Source organism: Phragmites australis, chromosome 5, assembly GCF_958298935.1.
Source record: "Phragmites australis chromosome 5, lpPhrAust1.1, whole genome shotgun sequence".
In the NCBI taxonomy this organism is placed as follows: domain Eukaryota; kingdom Viridiplantae; phylum Streptophyta; class Magnoliopsida; order Poales; family Poaceae; genus Phragmites; species Phragmites australis.
In genome coordinates this window covers 37,308,378-37,330,754 of record NC_084925.1, presented here as the reverse complement: position 1 = coordinate 37,330,754, position 22,377 = coordinate 37,308,378, and the positions used below count along the sequence as shown (strand labels likewise).

The following is a 22,377-nucleotide window of genomic DNA, read 5'->3' as shown; positions in this document are numbered from 1 at the left end:
TGCCATTTGTCTAATTTCGCAATGTGGAGTGGCATCCTCGCAATTAGCAAGCTTTAGAAGGCCTTGTTGTAGCAACTTTGCTCGATCAAAATCGCTCTCGACCAGAAACTAGAAAAAAACACAACTTTGTGGCGAACAAAACAAATTAGCTAGGATCGCTGAAAAGAAATCGCACCCTATCTGAACGTACCACACTACCGTCCTATTGGCGATCCACTCGCTCGCATTTTCTATCGTCAATCCCCTTTTCCAAGATGCATGTATGACTGTTGCACTTAGTCGTAGCCCTGCTAGCTTTTGTGCGCGAGGTTGGTCTTCTCCGATCTCTGCCCCTGACAACAGGTGGAATTTTACATTTTGATTTTTTTTAAAAAATATTATCTACAAATATATTCCTGCAGAAAACAATTTTTGAAAGTGGATTCTTTTGCAGGCGCCATGACATTTTACGCTGTAGTTGAATAGCGTGACGCGGGTAACAAATTGATATTATGATTATGATCTTCTTAAGTTGGATTGAAAGATGGTACATGACAGCTACCATAAACATCAATTATCATGATGTTGTGATATTTAATAATGGTTCAATAGTCATGATGTCGTAAAAAAGATCTATTTTTAGACATTGTTTCTTTATAGGTCAATGCGTAAAATCTAAAAATTCCATTGGCAACAGCATAGCCCCACGTCAAAGTCCAATACCCCCAAAATTCTCATATTCCTAGCTATATATACCCAGTCTCCCCTCCCGCTACTCACAGCATTCCAAGACGAGGTGATCGTTTGCCCAGAAACCTTAGCCTTTCTCTCATTGCTCTTTTGGAAGCAGCAAGTGGCACAGAAGCAAAAGCAACGAACAGAGAGGTCAACCTCGATCGTAGTACTACCGCAGGGCTCGGGCCACATTCCGTTGCTGCGTTCTTCACGCTTACAATAGGGACCCAACTGATCTTGGTAGCCGCGCTCGTCTACCGATCAGCATGGACGCCGCCGCCAGGGACGCGCAGGGTGGTCTGGAATGGCGGGTGACCGTGCAGGAGGGCGCGTCGGTGACGGTGGAGCACGAGGTCGGCGTGGTCGCGAGGGCGTGGAGGTGGCTCCTCGCTTGCATGGCCATGGTGTGGAGCAGGGTGGTTGGGTTTGCCTGGAAGGTGTGGAGGATCGCCGCGGACGATCCCCGGAAGGCGGTGCACGGCCTCAAGGTTGGCCTCGCGCTCGCCCTGGTCTCCGTGTTCTACTACACCAGGCCCCTGTACGACGGCGTCGGTGGGGCTGCCATGTGGGCCGTCATGACGGTCGTCGTCGTCTTCGAGTACACTGTTGGTAAGTTGCGGTTTCAGAGCTACGGCCAGCAGAGTTGCAATGGCAACTCCTGCGTGCATGCAAGCATGGATGTATTTACTCGATTAATTTGCTGACTGTGCTTGGATGGGCAGGTGGCAGCGTGTACAAGTGTTTCAACAGAGCCGTCGCTACGGCGAGCGCCGGCGTTCTCGCGCTCGGCGTGCACTGGGTGGCGAGCAAATCCGGGGAGCTCGAGCCGGTCATCCTCAGTGGCTCCCTCTTTCTTCTGGGTACGTATCGCACGATCTTTGTAGCAATCCACTTTGTTAGTCCTACTCATAACCGACAACTCGCGCTCTGTACAACACTAACACAAAAGTGAATATGCACGCGCGTGCATGCAGCTGCGGCAGCCACCTTCTCGCGGTTCATACCGACAGTGAAGGCGCGGTTCGATTACGGGGTGACCATCTTCATCCTGACGTACAGCCTGGTGGCCGTGTCGGGTTACCGCGTCGATGAGCTGGCGGCGCTGGCGCTGCAGCGGCTCTCCACCGTCGCCATCGGCATCTTCCTGTGCCTCGCTGTTTGCGTGCTCATCTACCCCGTGTGGGCTGGCCAGGAGCTGCACCACCTCACCACGCGCAACATGACCAAGCTCGCAGCAGCCGTGGAGGGCTGCGTCGAGGACTACTTCGCGGAGGAGGCCGCAAGGCCCGCGCAGGCAAAGTCGGACGGGTACAAGTGCGTGCTAAACTCCAAGGCATCCGAGGACGCGCAGGCCAACCTGGCGCGGTGGGAGCCCGCGCACGGACGGTTCGGCTTCCGCCACCCGTACAGCCAGTACGCCAAGGTCGGCGCCTCCATGCGCGGGTGCGCGTACTGCCTGGAGGCCCTTAGCAGCTGCGCCGGCGCCGAGATGCAGGCGCCCGAGCACGTGAAGCGGCTCCTCCGCGATGTGTGCACGAAGGTCGGTGCGCAGTGCGCGCGGGTGCTCAGGGAGGCGTCGAGCTCCGTCGCCACGATGACGTCCTCCCGGACGCTGGACTTCGCCGTGGCGGACATGAACACGGCGGTACACGAGCTGCAGGGCGACATGAGGTCCCTCCCGTCCATGCTAGCTGTGAAGCTCGCAGAGACGTCCCTGATGGACACGATGCCCCTACTCACCGTGGCGTCGCTGCTGGTAGAGATATCCGTGAGGATCGAGGGCGTCGTGGACGCCGTCGACAGCCTGGCGACCCTTGCAAACTTCAAGCAGGTCGACGATGATGACGATAAAAAGGGAGAAACCGAGATGATGAAAGTTCACCCATTGGACGAACCGGACACCGACGGTGCGTCGCCGGAAAACCAGATGACGAGGGTTTAAACATGAAACCTCGACCTCCAAACCAGGACGGATCAGACAGGACGAATTGAACTTGATAAGATTTACCCTGGTTACACCATTGCACCATTGCATTATCACCTACATTATTTAAGGCTTAGATTATTATTTTCCGAGGAGGAGCACATAGCTTCACATCCACGGCTTTACAACGGAATAAGATCGGCCGGCAGGATTATCATACAAGCGTGGCTGCCATCATGGTGTAGCTGTACATATGTTAAAACATGGCATGGATGGTGCTTAGCGGCAAACAAAGGGTGTTGCTAAATTATAGGTGTCTGAAATTAAGGAAGTTTTCAGTCAACACATCTCATCCGTTAGATTATCATCTTACGTCTCTCGTTATTTCTTCCGCACCTGATTGAAGCATCACTGTTTATCTTCTTCCTAGGTCAGTACTGATTTCTTTGTGCTCTCGCCCCTGCCCCACCCGCCTCCGGCCGCGTCCCCACCATTTGATTCACGCTCATCATTCCTACCGCGCTAACCCGGCTCCGCACCCACCTCCATCGCCGGGCCGCCCTACAGCCTGCCGATCTCCCTGAAAGTCCGGAGATGGAGAAAACCCGCCGATGAAGAAAATGGACCTTCACACCCATCGCTGAGCTCAGTCAGTTTTCAGCGCCTAGAACTTAGGAAGCGTGGCGAACAAAACGACGGCACTTCGTACCGGTCGTACACTTGTATATCATACGGAAAAGGATCAAGCTACCAACTTTACAGTGCAGGCCATAAACTTAGCCCTCCCTCTTTCTCCGGGCGTACTCTCTCCAGCCGTATCTTCTTTTTTTCTGCTGCACATTGTTGCATTACAGCAGCGAAAGCACTAGGGGACTCGTGCGAGCGCATTGCCTCACGATTGCCATCGCTGGCAGATTATAGGGGACGACCCGTATGGGACGGAAAAGGCGCCCCTGTCTGTCCGATGGCGGCGTGCTGCATCCCATTATTCAGTCCAGGATCACGGAAAGCAGTCTGTTCAACTTGACAGGATTCAGAGGGAGCTGGATGGGATTCGTCTCGTTTCCTGCTAGTGGAGTACAAAACTTCTGCACTGAAGAAACAGGTAGACGATGATGATCCATGCATGCACATCTGAAACGGCAGGAGCGAGCAAAGTAAAGGTGACGGGCCACCAGGCACGACCTCTCGATCAGTTTCATCTCAGGATCCGACTAATAACTAAGGGATAATGCTTTGCAAAATATTTAATGGAACGGGTAATGCATACGCAAAGTGATCTGCGTTTTTAGAAATGACTAAACGATAACCCAGGAGATGCTGCAATCTTTAAATTTCAGTACTTGTTCTCATGTGCTCTGAGCAACATGCTAAAGCCTGAAGATATGCAGTCATAAACTAGCTAGCACTCGGGCAAAAGTTTCAAAGTCATATTCCCAGGAAACTATTGTTCCTTCATCGTCGGAGTACTTTTTTTTGGTGACAGCTCCCGTAGTCCCAACAGATCAGGCTTATCTTTAAACTGATTGCAACAATACAAAACAGTTTTCATTCCCAAGCTGAATCAATCGGCAACTTTTCATAAGTTTTCCATGTCCCCTGCTCTCTTAAAAGCTGACAGGCATATAACACAGATATCCCATAAGTCACAGCTGCAAATGAACTTCAACGTTCGAGACTGTAATTTTACTAGTTTCAGTTATTGGAGCTGCAAACGACGTTTCCAGATGTAGATAGCGTAATCATCGAGGCATCCGCAGCCAGAGCCAAAATGCAAGGTGCAGCAGTAGAGATTCTGCTCTTCTGAACCAAGAATAATGTCACACCAACTGAGTCTGGGTTGCAATCTGCAAAGCAAAATTGTCCGATCAGGCGGCCTACTTAGCCACTTCGGCAGTACCGATGTCCCTTCTCGTGCTGGGCCGCTTCTGTCGCGAAGGCAAGTGCCAAATCGCCACGATTGCTTCACCTTTGGATCTGTATCAGTATTAGTGTTCTGGTCTACCTTCGTCTCCGGATAGATTTAGAGCAAGTTTTCACTAGGAACGGGCTTAGGCGTCAACACAAGAAAGAATATGACATCGGCGGCCATTCCAAACTGGAAGCTGTCGCCTAGGTAACTTTTTGAAGTTCAAACTTTTGGAACTTGAAACTTTTTGAACGTTGATAATTTTCTTGACTTGAAATTTCTGTGTTGAAACTTTTTCATTTAAAATTTTTGACAGAGAATCAAAGAGGAGGGAGGAGAATAAAATGGAAGGTGTGCAAACGAGTTGACTAAAAACGGAAAGGGGTTTCACCCGCGCGCTATTTACCTAGCACTTGTTTGCAAAGTAGCATCCCCGTGCAATTGCAGTGGTGTGGTTGTGGCAAAATTTGGTTAAACTTGTCCAATTTCACCCAACTTTTGGGCTTGTTTGCCACCAGCAGGACTCCGAACTCTGCTTAGACTATCCCCAATCATATTCCCTTCATTTCGTTCCCTTTCCGATTCCCTTCCCCGTTCTCATTCTCTTTATTTCCTCTTATCTCCAACAGCTTCCTTTCGAGGGGAATCACGAAGGGAACGGAGAGAGAATCCCGTCCTGAAGGGAATGACCCCGGGAATCCCGTCGTGAAGGGAACCGTGAAGGGAAACCGTTGGAAGCGCTAAGGGAACAGGAATCCCTTCACTACGGGAATCTGCCCGTAAAAGGATTCCCTTGGGCATGGTCTTAGAGCCCTCTTCGGGATCCGTGGTTGTCAGATCTTGCTGCGATGCATTGTTCAACGGGTGCACTTTAATCCCGGACTATGCCTTCTCGCCGCCATCGTCGTCGGACGGTTTGAACCTCGCGAGGGTCGCTAGCACGTCCACGGCGTCGACGACCCCCTTGATTCTCGCGGACACCTCTATCAGCAGCGACGCGACGGTGAAGAGCGGCGTGGCTTCTATCAATGACGTATCTGTGTGTTCCTCGGCAAGCTTGGACGGGAGCGCCCTCAGATCGGCCTGCAGCTCGTGCACAGTCGCTTACATCTCTGCCAGGGCCAACTCGAGGCCCCGGGGTATCGTCATCGTGGCGACGCAGCTGGACGCCTCCTTGAGCACGCGCGCGCACTGCGTGCCCAGCCGCGTGCACGCCTCGACGAGGACGCGCGCGGCGTGCTCCGGCGCCTGGACCTCGTCGCCGACTACGCAACTGCTGAGCGGCTCGAGGCAGTACGCGCAGCTGCGCATTGCCGCGCCGAGCTGGGCGTACTGGTCGTAGGGGTACCGGAAGCTGAACCGGCCATGCGGGGGCTCCCACAGTCCCACCATGGCAGGTTGGCGTGCGCGTCCTCGGACGCCTTGGAGTGGAGCGCATGCTTGTACCCCCTCCGACTTAGCCTGCGGGCGCTTCGCGGGCTCGGCGAAGCAGTCCTCGACGCATCCCTCCACGGCGGCCGTGAGCTTCTCCATGTTGCGTGCCGTGAGGAGGTGCAGCTCCTCGCCGGACCACACGGAGCAGATGAGCACGCAGACGACGATGCAGAGGAAGATGCCGATGGAATAGAATAGGAGGATACTAGAAAATAGCGCGCCAACGTTGTATAGGCCGTCGCAACTACATCAGCTTGACTCATAGTGACTATTGATATTTTGCCACATTTGCACTGACACTAAGAAACAACTCGATGTTACAGATAATAGTTAGGGATTTAGCATGATTTACAACATCCAATGGAAATTGCATTGTTGTTCCTTCATGTTGAAGGGCTTATTGCTTCTCTTCAGCTGAATACTTCAGATTTCCACATCTAAAGCTATAATAGTTTTTTCTCTCTTTTCTTTGGAGGAAAATGAAGCTATAAAGTTTCACCCCAAAAATCTCTATTCGTCATGGTCGTCACTGTTAGCAAAAGTCATGCACCAAAACACTGTTTTGGTCTTGATTTGCAGTTGCAAAGAAACTATATAAGGCATGGTAACAGTGCTGTTCTACATAAAAAAAATAGTATTTGCATATTTTGTTAGTAGTCTAGCAAGTATAAAACAAAATATGCTCAATTGAATTATACAATTTTAATGTAAATGAATTAAAGTTGGAGTCAAATTTCGAGGCTCCTCCATCAGCTTTATAGTTATCCTTAGATGAAACATGTTAAGAAAAAAGAGAAATCTTAAAAATTCTCAAAAAACAAAATATATGACCCTTGATTTGACTGCTTAACAAATCATGACCGATGGATCTTGAGTGTCTAGGCGGCCGACATGACCAGCTGATGTTGCTAGGTTACTACTAGTAGAAGAAACACTCATAGAAATTTCCAATATTCCAAAAATCTAACTCCTCATAATTAGGTTGGAATACTTAATATATGTTATAATTGTATCCTTTTGTGAGTAATATGTTGCATCTGTTGATGTTTATGTTCCTTACAATTACTTCAATTTTGAACCCCTTAAAATTTATAGTGCAAGAAATGATAGTTTTTATGGAATTTGTTTTAATACTATTATTAGCCTCTTTCTATTATGCGTGGAACTCACAATTATATTTATGAGAATAAACTGTTGCATATCATCATGAGCTTGTACTGGGAACTTAGCATCCACCTTAACACCAACACTCCATGATATGCCTATGTCCTAAAATTCAAGCTCGACGAAATTCTTGAATCTATAGCGAAGAACTTCTTTTAGCTTTTATGTTGATAGGTGAATGTGAACTCACCTAGGTACCACCGGGCTTTGAAAGAAGTCAGCATACATTTTCTTTTGACTAAGATTTATTGGCGCCATTGAGCTACCAATACAACAGTGAGGGTTCAAGACAGTGAAACCTTGTCTAAAATATCTTTAGTTTGAAGCAAAGTCTCAGTTAAGGTTAAGACACATTAGCATTCAAAGAGGCAGAGATATCAAGGAAGGCTAACAATCACAACATATACTTTATTTGTCAGATGAAGCAAGCCATAAAAAATTATGATGTTTGTGCATCTGACACCTCTAACACAACATATACTATTCCAGCACAATCAACATTATATGGTATTGAAGTATCACAAACGGAATTTTATAGGCAATAATTACTTCTACTGTATAACAAGCAGTCCAATGCAGAATATTAATATACCATGTAGAATATTAAGACAAGGAACAAACATTTCTTTAAAGGAGCTATTAAAATAACATGAGAGATTGTTTCTTTCCATGGTCCATAGAAGAAAACTATGGCTGACGGAACAAAGCTATCCATAGCAGCATAATTGACAATAGTATGTGCAATGAAGTCTAATTTGGACTAGTTTTATTAAAAATACATGAAGGTACAAAGGATATGCGCAATGAGAAATATTATGTGTTAGTTACTAAGCTCAATGACATTAAACAACTACCCCATAAAAATACTAATGACATATACTCACATTTGAATATTTTTATCAATAAGAATGGACTAGGTTTGACGCCAATTGACGATGATCAAGTGGTGAGAAGAATAATTCAAGTTCTTCTTACAAAGTAGAAGTTGATAGTCTGCATCGTCTATAACAACAATGATATCAAGAAGTTGAATTCAAGTCAAGTGCTCAGTAAAATCATCGTCCATGAGATGATCATGAACATGATGGTGGAAGCTTCTTCCTTATTCGATATCAAGAACCTTACTCTCATAAGCAAACAAGCTCACTGTCAACACATGAAGGCAAGCATAAAGAGACAAGAGCAAGAGTCAAGCTCAACCAAAGATGATGATGATCAATATGAAGAGAGTAATGAAGAGGATGATCAAAGCATATCAAGTGATAAAAAAAATTGATCGTAAGATTGTCAAACTTGTCTTAAAATTAGAGAAGAATATTAAGATGATCAATGCCAAGATTGATCATCCAATCTCCATTGAAGACTTTGTCAACACAATTAATCATATCAGGAAGGAGAAGACCAAGAATAAGAGAAAGACAAGGAGGAGAGCCAAATTATTCGCAAGCATATAAAGATGGGTGAGCGACGATGAAGAGTCAAGCTCAAGTGATGAAAGCCTCACAATCCTCCCCTCAAAGAAAAGCTCTTTCTCAAGGGCATCATCACACAAGTCATCTCGCTAGCCATCTTATAAATACCTTATGGCCAAATGTATGGTAGCGATGTAAGTGATGATGAACTCGATGAGGATTCTCCATCTCATGAAGAACTACTTCATTTGATCAATGAGTAACAAATGGTCCTTAAGAAACAATCAAAAGAGATTAAGAAATTAATTGCACTTATGACATTCATGCTACCTTTGCTTCTAATTATGAACAATTATTGACTAAATTTAATTTACCAAACAAAGAGCATGAAGAGCTTAAGGCTAAATTTGAGTACTGAATCTCAAACTAAGGTCCCTTTGAATCAATCTATCTCTATCTTTAATTTTAATCCTAAAGTAGATGTTCCCACTTCTTGTGATGATTTAATTTATTTATCTAGTCCACCCTTTTGCAATGAGATATTTATTGAGAATGTTGTTGTAGAATCATCTAATAAACTTATTGTACAAGAGAACGATGAGCTCAAGCAAGAAGTTGAGAAGTTCAAGAAGAACTTAGCAGTATTAAAATGCAAGAACCATGTCCAACCTCCTCAACATAATCATGATATCATGGTGAAGAAGATTACGGAAGGGTATACCGTGACATGCTTCAAGTGGTATAAAAAATGCCATAGTCATTCCAATGCAAACAAGTTAAGAAAAAGACCAAAGAGAAGAATAAGATGATGAACCCTCTCTAACAAGACCTCTAACATCTATACCAAGTCTAACTATAAGACTAAGATCAAAAGTAACAACTGCAAGCTCAAAAAGAAAAACAATGGCAAAATAGTTGCACATATGGTTGGGAGAAAGGACTGGAGGTGGAACCAACTCATTTGGATGTCCAAGAAAGTTATCACCAACATGAATGGGTCCAATTGATTTGGATTCCAAAGAAGGCTTGAAGCTCGAGACGGCTATATGGATTTGGAGACTTAGCTTATAAGATGAAGTAAAGATTCAAGCAAAGAAGCCAAGTGTACAAGTTTGGATACATTAATGAAAATTATAATCATCATATACCCAAATTCCTATCAAAGGTAAACAAGGCAATAGTACTAGATGATAAATCCTCTAAATTGATGAATTCACTTATCTTGTTTAGGATTGTATGCTCTCAATTAAATTTATTACAATGCTTAGTATAGTTTCTTTTCATATGGTAGGTTTCTTATGTTTCTCTCTTTCTTATGAGCAGCTTACATAGTTTATTAGATGTAGGTTTCTTTCATGATACTAGTTTTACAATTGGTACCTTTCATATGTCATGATCTAATGTATAAGATAAATCCTCATTGTTATAAGAAATAAATGCATATCTCTCATAAGTATTCAATATTTGTATACACATATTTATGGGAAGTATATCTTATAAGTTATGATTTTGAGAGTAACATATGTTGCTAAAGAAATCTTTTGTAGTCTTATGGATCAATCAACATGTCCCCGGAGGAATGTAATACTTAAAGGTTTCAATTGATATTATTGTCAATTTATTTGTTCATTTAAGCTACCTCCATACATGATATGACTTAAACTTACTACATCTACTTATTGTCTAGATGTGCATATATTGCTACATTCCAACAAGTGGTATTCACAAGTGGGTCTCATTATATGTACGCACACATATAGGGGGGTTTAGATTATATTATGTAAGTTTCATGAATTATGATCATTGTTTGTCTTTTTCAATTGATATCAATGTCTTCTACCTTTACAATTAGTATATCTTTTCAAATGATATCATTTCATTAGATCATGATTTATAAAGCTCTCTCCTATGTGCTATAACGCTCTTCGTTAAGCTCAACATGTGTTTATAGCCCTTTTTGAGATTATTGACAAAAGGGGGAGAAATTTGACGACTAAAGAAAGAGACATACCTAGTGGAGAACAAGCAAGATGTCAATATTGATAAAATAGGACTCATCTATATTTAGTATCAAAAGCATGCAATGAAGAAACTCTTACATGGGTCGATCAAGGGAGATAGTGATAACGGAGAAAGAAAGAGCGATAACAAAAGGGGGACTAAATGGTAACAACATGCATCAAAGTAATATGGTAAACTTGTACTCTTTACAATTGATATCATTTATTATTTATCACTTATTTTGGTTGTGTTGTCATCAATCACCAAAAAAAGAGATATTGTAGCGAAAATATCCCTATTAGACCATAATTGTAATTTTGGTGATTAATGACAACATAATCATTGAGAATGACATGTTTATCAAGTATATGCGTTAATAGATCTCATGGATGCAATATATGAAGAAGTCACCATAGCCGGATAAAGTTTGGTTGAATTGGAGAAGTCTTAGGAGATTTGTTATCACCGGATGGTCTGGTGCAAAGGAGTTGGCACTCACCAGAGCATTGTGTCCAGAGGTTGTTAGCCTCATCGGATGGTCCGATGCTCAGGAATGTACAAGCTGGAGTAATTCTGACAGAAGATGAGGAATGCCTTCACCCAACGATCCGGTGTTCAATGGCCAGTTAATACCTGAGTATTTTGCTTCTGGGCAGAGGAAATTCAAGGCACTGGACGGTGCGGTGATCAGTGAGGATGCACGATGGACCATTTCTTACAGAGAAGAATCCAATCATAGAAGAATAAAGATCAACGCATCGGAAGGTCCGACGGCTATGTTGTACACATCGGATACTTCACACCGGAGTATTTCCTGCAGAAGCGTTTCCAAGAGTTAAAGATCGAAGAATATCTCACCGGATGGTCCGTTGATAGGTGTTGTATACACCAAAGCAATTTACACAGAAAGACTGCAGAGGATCAGATAGCTCAAATGTACTCACCGAATAGTCCGGTGATGGAAATGAAGTATACACCAGAGTGTCTGGTGTTCACAGAGACTTTGAGTAGGGTTCTAACGGTTAGTTTCTGAGATTGTACTCACTGGATGATATGGTGTTAGTACTACTGTTGTCACTGAATTATCTGATATTAACAGCTTTTCTGAGCCGTTGAAAAAACGACTAGTTAGCGGGTTTGATGCTATAAATACCCCTCCACTCGGTCATTTGAATGGGTTGTAGTCCAGAGAAATACATAGACACTTGAGAAGACATTCAAGCCACAAAAGTGCTTAAAGTGATCATCCAAGGCAATTAAGCACAAGATTAGTGAGTGATTAATGCTTATAGGTCTAGAGAGAGTGTTGTTAGGTGATTGATGCCTAGAGAGGATCAATGAGTGATCCTAGTTTGTACCAAGTGGTACGTCAGTGTCTTGGAGTCTTGGTGACTCGCTGGCAACTTGAGCCAAAGTTGCTCAAGCTTGTTGACCCTCTGACTTAGTGTGGAGCGGCAGCAAGACGCTTATATGGGAACGCGGAGACCCTTGCTTTGGTAGCTTAAGCTCTAAAGTGATCACGACGGTAAGTAATCGAAAGAGAGGCTAGTGGTGAGGCCTTACCTTGGTGGCTTGATGGCTCATCCGTCTTGAGGCCTTGCCTTCGTGACTTGGTGGCTCAAGAGCTGTGACTAGGTGTCAATCGAAAGCATATCCTTGGTGAAGCTCCAATGTGGATTAGAGGTGACATTCATATCATCGATACCATAGGATAAAAATCCTTTGTGCTGAGTTTACTTTCTCTATCGTCTTTACGCTTCCGTTACATTCTTGTAATCTATCTTTGTGTATTTACTTTCCTAAGTAGTTTGCTAGGATTAACTATAGGTTGCAAACCTTTTGAACGGTAGAATAAACACACTAGATAAAACTAGAGCACATTTAGATAAAATTTGATATATGTTTATCTTGTGAAGTTTTTTAGAGCCGGTTAGGTTTTTAAATGTCCTAATTCACTCCCTCTTAGGATTCTCACCAGCTCTATAATTGGTTTTAGAGCCTCTCATCTTTCATAAGGTTTAGCTAATTCAAGAGGCATTTGAGTCTTAGTCTCATTATGATCGGTTTAGACTTCACCGTCTAAAGAATTATGATGTTCGGAGTAGGGATGAATTTATATAGTGTTTCACTTTTTTGATGACACAAATTTCTCTCGATAAAAAATTCTAATATTTTGTTATTTGCAAGTCTAAGGTTTAGATATTTGAAGAGTCACCGAGGAAGAGATGAGACAACGTATCACCAAAAAGAGGCAATTAAATACATTGACGAAGAGTATCATTTTATCATCTTTCAAAAAAAAATAGTTTTTCATATCTTTTAAAAAGAATTAACTGCATATTCCGAGACTTCTTCTACCAGCTAACTTTTGGTGGTACTAAAGATAACTCTGATTTTTGGGAATCAACAAGCAGTTCTCCTTTTTAGAGTATTTTGACGCTAACTTTTGATCGTAGGGATGATAACTATCACTTTTGATAACCAACAAGCACTCTGTAGGTTCCAACAAATACTATCAACTATATCACTATATTTCCTATCTTCTTTCTATCTAAGCATGCAATATATTAATCATACACTTTAAAATCTAATACTACCTACACTATGTAATTTATCGTTCAATTAATATTTAACGGTGCTTTGTTCAATAATTAACAATTATAAGCGACGGGGCTATCAGGCGCGGCAACGCCACACCATCTTTCTAAGTATATATGAGATATGTGTATTTGTGGTATTTATCATGTTAATTCATATGCCTAGCATACATGCTGCGGTTTACATGTCTTTGCGCTTAGGAATTAAAACAATCTTCACTAAGGTGAGCTTATTTCTAAAATTATTTTGTAAACAAACAGACAGAATTCAGCAAACTTTTGAAGTTCAAACGAAACACCCCATCTCTGTTTGGTTTTTCGGCGACAAAAGACCAAACAGGAAGCACTAGGCCCGAACTGAACGAAAATCCCTACGCTCTATTTATTTCTCCTCCACTTTTTCCTCCCACCACCACCCACCTCCCTCCTCCTCCCCCTCCCCGTGCACACCACCTCACTGCCAAATCCGTCGTAACCCTACACTAGCCACGACCCTCCCCTCCATGACCGCATCCTCCGCCTAGCGAGGAAGCCTCCTCCCATGGGTTCCGCGTACGCCGCCGCCGCCACCGACGGGAATAGACCGATCGAGGGGGAATGAGGTGCTGCGTCTGCCGATCGTCGTCCGCCGGGTGCCGGGCCATGGGCGTTGCGGGACGGGCGAACCCGACGTCGTCGCTGCGCAGCCGCCGCTGCCTCCGCATGCGGCCGTCGTACGCCCCCTTCTCTGAGCCGTTCACTGAACGCCCGGCATCCGCCGCACCGTCCTCCCCCGCGTCGCCTGTTGCGCCAGGAGCGTAGCGCTCGCGCGCCGACCCCCTGTCTTCTCCGGCGATCTCGCTGGTCCATTTCTCTCCGCTCCCTCTCTCTCTCTCTCTCGCTCGTGGTGTTTGCTCATAGATTCGTCTGCTTGTTGGGCCTGATCCGAAATGGAGGTCTTTGGTGCTGGGGATGAGGTGGTCGATGCTGAGTACGCGGAGGTAGATCCAACTGGGCGATACATGCGCGTAAGCTTTTTTTTCTTTTCAATCCGGAATCCTCCTTTTGGCTTTATGTTGTCATTGTCATTAAACTTAAGTTTGTTTAATGTGAATGTGATTTGACATTTCCATGCTAGTTTGTTAAACTTCCGATGAAAACATACTCGCATTACGCTTTTGCGGATTTGAAATTTATTGGTACGTGTCCTAAAAATGTTGCTGGTGTTAAAAAATCATCTCTGTTTGTTCGTATGTAGGCCATCTGGTGGATATGATTCTGAGTAGAAAATGTTGCTTCCTCATAAAAATGTTGGATTTTAATTCTCTTGCTCAGTTTAGAATGAATTCTAAAAATATTGCTGGTATGATTTCTGTGGGTAGAAATTGCAAGCTTGCAAATTTTCTTTCTCAATTAGGAAAACAGTGCATGGAAGTTCGTAAAATGGTCCATGAAGACACGTGTCTCTGCCAGTTGTATTGATCTTATCTTTTCCCCTTGGTGCAGTACAATGTGGTTCTGGGGAGAGGAGCTTTCAAGACTGTGTATGCCCTCGGCTCCTCAGCATCCTCCTTTTCCGTTTTATAATCCTTGTTAAAGAGATTTCTTTGTCTGCAATGAGTTGTCTAACTTCCAAAATCTTCAGAAAATGGTCGCAAACTTGCAATTGATCATAGATCCAACCATCTTTTGGTTAACACCAGCAGCGCAATCAACAACTTCAAAAGTAGACAGTTTTGTTGGTTGTTGCACTTGACAAGTTGCTGATTAAACTAAAAAATATAATATCAGTCTTGGCTATAGTTATATTATTTACATTGTCGCTTCATTTTATGTGTAAATGCTAGTAATAGTACAATGATATACCTGATAATGATACTGGCATTTGAATACATTGTCCTATTTGTACTTGTCTCTGAAGAGAGTAATATAATATACCCGATAAGAACCTACTTGTGTTGGAATGCTTCTTCTTAGTTATGGTAATCCGAGGATTACTAATGCATACATGCTTAGTGATAGTCTGTGTGTCTTGCGCTCTTTGTTACTCTTTGACTCTGATCAAGACAGCCAGAAAGGTCAAACTAGTATCATCTCATGTGTTGACAGCTGTATTTATGGCATTTCAGCACCCATTCATGTAAATAGTCATAAATGATAACTCTGACAATGTAGTTACTTAGTGAAACAAATTGTGTGAAGATGACTGCAAACGTTAGCCATCTACAGAATTAGGGTTCTGGTTAATGGTTATTTTTCGTACTGTAATTTGTTTATTTTCTTCATTCTACACTTGTGATTCCTTTTTCCCTTTTGATTTGGGAAAACTGTTTATGTATCATTAGGGTTGTGTACCATTGCATTTTCGATTTTTCCATTGCAAACATGCAACTTTCCTGGAAACCTCTATAAATTAAAGCACAGATCATTCAATGGTTGGGATATGCGAGGCAGTAGGGGATCGCAGAAGAGGGAAGGTTCTTTTTTTTAGAGGGGGGTGGCGGGTGGGGTGGGGTGGGGAGTTGACTGATACATGGTTTCTTATGGTTTCCTATATTGTCCTTATAACATATACATGGGACTGTCTAACATTTGTATACCATTTTAAATTTCTATTTAGTTACAAGGCATTTGACGAGGTCGAAGGCATTGAGGTTGCATGGAATCAAATGAACATTGATGAGGTTATGCAGTGTCCAGATAACCTTGATAGGCTCTACACGGAAGTTCATCTTCTGAAGTCTCTCAAGCATGGAAATGTAATGAAATTTTATTATTCTTGGATTGATCACCAGAATAAGACAATTAATGTTATTACAGAGCTGTTCACGTCTGGAAGTCTCAGGCAGTAAGTAAGGAGTACTAATAACCATCCTCTGTTGCTGCTTTCGTCATGCTTGAGGAATGACACTCTACAACTTTGTGAATTTCTAGTTATTGTCAGAAACATCCGCGTGTTAATTTGAAGGGAATTAAGAATTGGGCAAGACAGATTCTTCATGGATTGGACTACCTACACAGCCACCAACCTCCAATTATCCACAGAGACCTGAAGTGTGATAATATTTTTGTTAATGGGAACCATGGAGAAGTTAAGATTGGAGATCTTGGACTAGCTACGGTGATGCAAACACCTAAAGCGAGGAGTGTTATTGGTAATAATCTTATTACTTTAGTGGCTTTGAATTCGCAGTGTTATTCTGAACAAACCTGTTGATGTCATTCGGTGTGGAGAGACAACATAGGTGACCAGTTTGATGGTGCCACCAGAGCACTTGAAGTAATCTATTGGTGTGCGATGTGTCCAATTGATTTACTATTTGCCGAAACTCGAGGAGAATTGTGGGTTTGAAAGAGTGTATGGGATTCTTGATTGGAGCTGATGTAACCATAGCAGATACTATGATGGCACCGAATTTTGCCAGTTCGGCAGCTTTTGATGTTATTCACATGCAGAACCAATGAGCCATTTAGTGTCCTGACTTGTTGACATTTAAACCATATCTGCTACATGCATAAGTATTGTTCATGACCTACTACTGTTTCAAGGTTTCATGACCTACGGTTCTTTGAAATCAGCTTGCTTCATACCTGTGGCCTGGCTTTGCTTTCTCTGTGATACCTGACTGCAGTCTTAGACTAGGCTAGTGTGGACATATAGAGGGGTAAATGACTTTAAACCTTTGTATATACCAGTGAACAAGAGTCGTGTGGTTGTGCTACTCTTGTTATATTTTCTTGGCAGTAGCTGTTATTGTTTGATACCATGTTATAATCTGGTTCTTTCAGTTGTTTGTGTTAGTTGCTTATGTAACTTTAATCTCCTACTCTGATGTCCTATGATGTTGGGGCATCTTCTTACTTTCTGCAGGTACTCCAGAATTCATGGCACCTGAGCTATATGATGAGAGTTACAATGAACTTGTTGATATATACTCATTTGGAATGTGCTTGTTGGAGATCTTTACTCTTGAATATCCATACAGTGAATGCACAAATCCGGCTCAGATTTTTAAGAAAGTGTCTACAGTAAGTGCTTCTTGACTTATCTTTGTAGAGTTATGCATTATCACACAATTTTGTCAACACTGCTGCCCCATATTTGTAGGGTGTCAAACCTGCTGCATTTGCTAAAATTGTTGATCCTGAAGTAAAGCAGTTCATTGAGAAATGCTTAGTTCCTGCTTCTGAGAGGTTGTCTGCCAAAGTGCTCCTGCAAGACCCATTTCTTTGTCCTGATAATTCAAATGGTCCTGCTGGCACTAAATTTCCATTGCCAACACCCAAAGCAGTAGATATCTCTCTGGAGTCTTTGCACATGGACGTCGACACTTGTGAATCCAGCCCTGCTAGAGGCAATGAAAATGGTTTTGTTCCTGCACATACACCAGTCCTGGAGTTCACGAGAATTAACAAGAATAAGGAGTTAAAGCTAAAGGGCGAAAAACTTGATAACAATTCAGTCTCGCTGGTTTTGCGAATTGCTGATTTGTCTGGTATGCCTGGCTTCGAATTCTTTATAACCTAAAGTTATGTACATCGCTGACACATCATTGCCTTTCTGTTTGCAGGTCATGCAAGGAATATTCATTTCCTCTTCTACTTGGATTCTGATACAGCTATGTCTGTAGCTGCTGAAATGGTTGAACAATTGGAGTTTGCGGACTGTGATGTTACTTTCATTGCCGATTTTATCGACCTTTTGATAGTGAATCTTGTTCCTGGTTGGAGACCACTAAATGATGCAGCAGAGAATTCATTTATGCAGTCTAAAATGGGTGAAAGTGAGCTTGCAATTACTTCCCACCAGAACCTATCAGAATTGATGCCTAACTATGTGTTAGTTGATGGTACAATGCATCCAAAAGATGGGAATGCATCATCAAATGATTATCTTGATTCTGTCTCAAGTGCAACTAACCTAGGAGGAGCACAGGGCTCTGAAGGTTCGTTCATTTCTGTGCAGCTTGCTGGGAGTTCTCAAAGTTTGAGCGACTATGCGACCGATGATTATGGTACTATGGACTGTGGTGGGTACAAAGCTGGAATTGATAAGCTGGAGTGTAACCATGTTTTAGGTGATGGATCAAGTCGATCAAGTCCGATTTTCCATATAGATCAAGCGTCACCTGGCGTGGAGTTGGCCAGCAGTGGTTCATCAATTTTCACTGCTCATAATCAGGATGTGCTGAATGGGGAACTTGATTTGATTGAAGCTCAGTACAAACATTTGGTTGATGAGTTGACAAGGATGCGAGAAGAGGCTATGGAAGGAGCTCGGAAAAAGTGGTTACCAGATAAATGATGTTTAATTCAAATTCGGTGTTTCATCTGAACATCGTAAGCATGGATGTTCAGATTTCGTGTTCTACAATTTTTTTCCCCATACAAATGTGAGAAACGTTTATAATCTCTAGTTGTAACGTTGCTGTAGTTTTCAATGTTGCAAAGCTTGCTGATAATCAGTATGTTTCTCTATGACGTTGGTTGTGACTTTTCGTTTGGGCAGCGAAGTAGGTATGGGAATTGGCAATCTCTCTCTCTCTCTCTCTCTCTCTCTCTCTCTCTCTCTCACTCTCTCTCTCTGTGTGTGTGTGTGTGTGAATTGGCAAGCTTATTCAGCTGGGTGCGTGTGTGTGTGAATTGGCAAGCTTATTCAGCTGGGTGCTTGACATCTACCGATCGCTAACATCTGTCCTGGGTAATGGGGATGCCATCTCCTGATATGACAACTGCACGTTGATAGGCCGCTTGTTTACAGCTTCTCTGGCCCTCTTCTCACACTGCCTAGCCCCAGACGCCACTGTCCAGGAAGTTCTTTCGCAGGGCGGCACCGCCGTCCGGCTCCAACAGGGATTTCAATTTTGTTTTACAATTTTTTCGTTCACCAGCAAATAGGCCGAAATTTGCAAATTTTTATCACAATTTTGGCCATTTTTCATCCACATGCCATTGGAAATTCTAGAATTAGATTTAATCCTCTCCGAAATTCTCAAAATTTAAATCCCTAGCTCTAACAGCGGCTCTCACCGGCTGCTGAAAACTGCTATTGCTGGAAACTACAGCGGCATCCGTAGTGCCCGTCGAAGGACCTGGCCCTCGACCTCCGGCTTGGAGAGAGTCAAATTTCTGCTTGGGAGTGGCACCGGCTGCCGCACGACATAAGCGTTGCCAATTGGCACAGCATCTCTCAAAAGTTATGGTTTTCCTTTGGATCCTCAGCCACAGCAAAACAATTAACCATGAGATTTGCCAGGAGACCAGTTTCTCCAGGGTAGTTGCATAAAATCTGGTAGTTCTGTATGATTCTACATTACACATCAATGCAGACCAGGGCTGATACTTAGTGATTTTGTGAAAATTCTTGGTAAATCAACTTAGGACAAGGTTCACCGATTCGTTTGATATTCAAAAACCGTCCGCATTTTCGGTGAGAATTCACTCAAAGTTTACTTGATCAAATTTGTAAATCGGAGAAAAAAATCGACTGAATCGACATTTGTTAATCACTCGATTTGAACCGAAAACCGACCACATTTTTCGCATTGAATGCATGTCAAACGAATTTATCAAAACTGCTCTATTTTACCGATTTACGGAGCGAATTTCCCGAATTGCTGTGAAGTTCAACAAAAACCCAAAAAATGACTCAACCTTGTAAAATCAACGACTAATTAATCTGAGCTTTAAATCAAGTGAAACAAATTTTGTTGATTTCCTTGTGACATGATCTACGTGATAAAAATATTTATACTCATAAAAAGTTAAATGTTTTCTGTGAGAAAATGTATTTGCTAAACCTAGATAAATACATAGTTAATTCTTTGCTAATCTAAAAATCATGAAATCAATTTTGTTAGTCTTATTACATAATCCTATGTCCTTTTAAAATACATGAACTTATGAAATAGTTATTGTAACATGCATGATTGTGTATATATATTGGAACTATATTAATTCATAACTAATCTATTATACCTTCAAAATTAGTGAAGCCACTTTTATTAGTTTACTTATATTATGCTTTATGTAGTAAAAAAAATGGTAGACATAAAAAAGTTAATTAAATTGTTGTTTCTTAATATGTTCATTTTATGCTTATGAATTTTGTAAAAATCATGGAGAAATTAATAAAACTCTAAATGAAGTGAAACCAATTTTAAAGATCTTAAAATATGCACTAATAAAATATATATGTTCACATGTTAAGCTTTCCCTTAACGTGATAGACCAAGTCATCTTGTTTTTACGACCTATTTCAATATTTTTCTTTTTTTTAAAAAACTTTTTCTTCATGAAATATGATGCAAATGATATTATTTTTGAAAAAAAAAATCATAGGTCTTAGAATTGTCTCTAATATTTTTTAAAAATTATGATTTTTTTATATTGCTTTTGAATTTTTGAATTAAAATTTGAAAACCAATCGATTTCTAAATACGGTGTGGACCAAATTGGCCGATATTCATGATATTCGAGTGGTTTTCGATGAATTTTCAAACCCTGCTTAGGACCAGTTTATTTCATTCAAAAGGTCATTCGGGCTAACCAACTGGAGGCACCACCTTCTAGTCTCCAATGACCAAACCAAAATAGAAGCGCACATTCCAAAAACTAGACCTCAATGGCACCAGGATATAATAAGAGGAACATGCAATGCCTCTAGCAGCCAAAAGGCTATACCATAATACAGTCGCTTCCAGAAGTTTGTACCACATTAAATGGTGATTACAAGAAGAATTACATGTCTATCAGGGCATATCAACACTCAAAACTGAAGAAGCATGGGGGAAAAATGCAAGCAGAAGTGTAACTGTGTAAGATCAGTCATCCCTCCATTCAAGCTGGCACTCTTCTTTGCAACACTTGTAGAATGTTGTCATTGGCTCATCAGCTGATCGAATCTGCATCTGCTTGAAGTATGCTTCTCCATGGTGGCATCTTGGGCATGAAGCTGCAAGTTCAATGAGTGTACTTAGCGGACATAGTTTGGCACATAATGTATTCAGCTTCAGGTCAGATTTTAGTCAATTCCAGATAAAAAGTTGGTTAGTCGGCCGTTTCAAGAAGAAGAAAAAGGTTCATCCACGTGGCAATAGTCATCAGTGAACCTATCTATATTGCACCATTGTGTCAAAGGTGTGCTATGGATCTGTTCCTGAAAATCGCTTCTGCAGTATGCTCCTGAACAATTAATTTCATTTGCTTTATCTACCAAAACTACAGAAAACAAGAAGACATTTCAACAACACTCGACTATGCACAACACTAGATGATTTACTCAATAACAGCAGAACCCCAACAATATGAGAACCCAAAAAGGAAAAAAAAACATCTACTAGAAAATAGGTAGATCCGATATAACAAGTTCGTTGTCATGATCAAACTTCCACAAGTCCAAATTAGAATAGTAATGGTATTTGATGAAAATTTTCACACAGCGGCAGTGGGAATTAAAAGCCTGCTTAAACCCTATCTCCTACGACGATAATTGAATCAAGAAAGGAAGAGCTACAGCTACTCATAACTCGTAACACCGCACGGAGTATAAATGTATAATTAGCTCCACAAAGCAAAGAGAGAGGCGAGGATCTCACTGGCGGTCTTGGGGGCGAATTTCATGGCGTCGGCGCCGCTGAAGATGGGCTCCACCTCCTTCTTCACCAGCCTCGCCCTCTTCACGATCTGCGGCACCACGCAGGCAAAAGACGCCTGCCACGTCACCCCAACTAGATCGAAGCATCGGAACGACGGCAAAGGAGCCGGGGAGAGAAAGGTGGCGGCGAGGAAGAGGGATGGGGGCGAGATACCTTGTTCTGGATGGGGCAGACGTAGGGGCAGGTGGGGCAGAAGAGGCGCAGGCGGTGTCTGCCGCTGGCCGGGTCGATCTGCAGCAGCATCCCGCACGCCGGGCAGAACTCCATCGCCGTCTGCCGCCAACCCTCCCCGCCGCCGCGCTCCGGATGTCCGCGTGCCCTGAGACCAACACAAAATTCGCCCGAGCCTTGCCCTTAGGTTGGGAGATGGGCCGGATGCCAGTGGACTCAGATGGGCTGGCTGAATAAATTCGGCTGCACTGGCCCAAGATCAGTTCGTACAACCGGTCCACGTCCACCGCCCCCGATCACGAGATTCACGACCGCGGCGTCACCTCGGCCATGGACGCGAGCATCCAATGATCCAACCCCAGTAAAGGCGAAGGATGATACAATTACGGGCGCTAACATATTGACCATTTTCCAA

The 22,377-nt window shown here is 42.8% G+C and overlaps 3 protein-coding genes and 1 pseudogene across 5 annotated transcripts; 2 read left to right on the top strand and 2 right to left on the bottom strand.

Moving 5' to 3' along the window:
* The first annotated feature begins 772 nt into the window (after positions 1 to 772).
* LOC133917653 (aluminum-activated malate transporter 10-like) lies at positions 773 to 2,947 on the top strand. The gene is made up of 3 exons (XM_062361532.1): positions 773 to 1,323; positions 1,437 to 1,574; positions 1,689 to 2,947. The coding sequence occupies exons 1-3, from the start codon at positions 981 to 983 to the stop codon at positions 2,654 to 2,656; spliced, it is 1,449 nt and encodes a 482-aa protein (XP_062217516.1). The 5' UTR covers positions 773 to 980; the 3' UTR covers positions 2,657 to 2,947.
* A 1,239-nt stretch (positions 2,948 to 4,186) lies between these two features.
* Positions 4,187 to 7,403, bottom strand: LOC133918035 (aluminum-activated malate transporter 10-like; annotated as a pseudogene).
* A 6,155-nt stretch (positions 7,404 to 13,558) lies between these two features.
* Positions 13,559 to 18,616, top strand: LOC133919494 (probable serine/threonine-protein kinase WNK4). Of its 3 annotated transcripts, XM_062363898.1 has the most exons (7): positions 13,560 to 14,162; positions 14,641 to 14,678; positions 15,755 to 15,982; positions 16,069 to 16,289; positions 17,006 to 17,163; positions 17,243 to 17,630; positions 17,706 to 18,616. In XM_062363898.1, exons 1-7 carry the CDS (start codon positions 14,085 to 14,087, stop codon positions 18,437 to 18,439), a joined length of 1,845 nt encoding a protein of 614 aa, XP_062219882.1. In that variant the 5' UTR covers positions 13,560 to 14,084; the 3' UTR covers positions 18,440 to 18,616. The 3 variants fall into 3 exon arrangements, with proteins under 3 accessions (XP_062219885.1, XP_062219882.1, XP_062219883.1); XM_062363901.1 differs by lacking the exon at positions 14,641 to 14,678 and having other exon boundaries at positions 13,559 to 14,162; positions 15,755 to 15,986; XM_062363899.1 differs by lacking the exon at positions 14,641 to 14,678.
* A 2,156-nt stretch (positions 18,617 to 20,772) lies between these two features.
* On the bottom strand, positions 20,773 to 22,147 carry LOC133919493 (uncharacterized). Its single transcript, XM_062363897.1, has 3 exons — positions 21,945 to 22,147; positions 21,732 to 21,819; positions 20,773 to 21,088 (listed from the first exon to the last, which is right to left on the bottom strand). The coding sequence occupies exons 1-3, from the start codon at positions 22,056 to 22,058 to the stop codon at positions 20,958 to 20,960; spliced, it is 333 nt and encodes a 110-aa protein (XP_062219881.1). The 5' UTR covers positions 22,059 to 22,147; the 3' UTR covers positions 20,773 to 20,957.
* Positions 22,148 to 22,377: the final 230 nt, after the last annotated feature.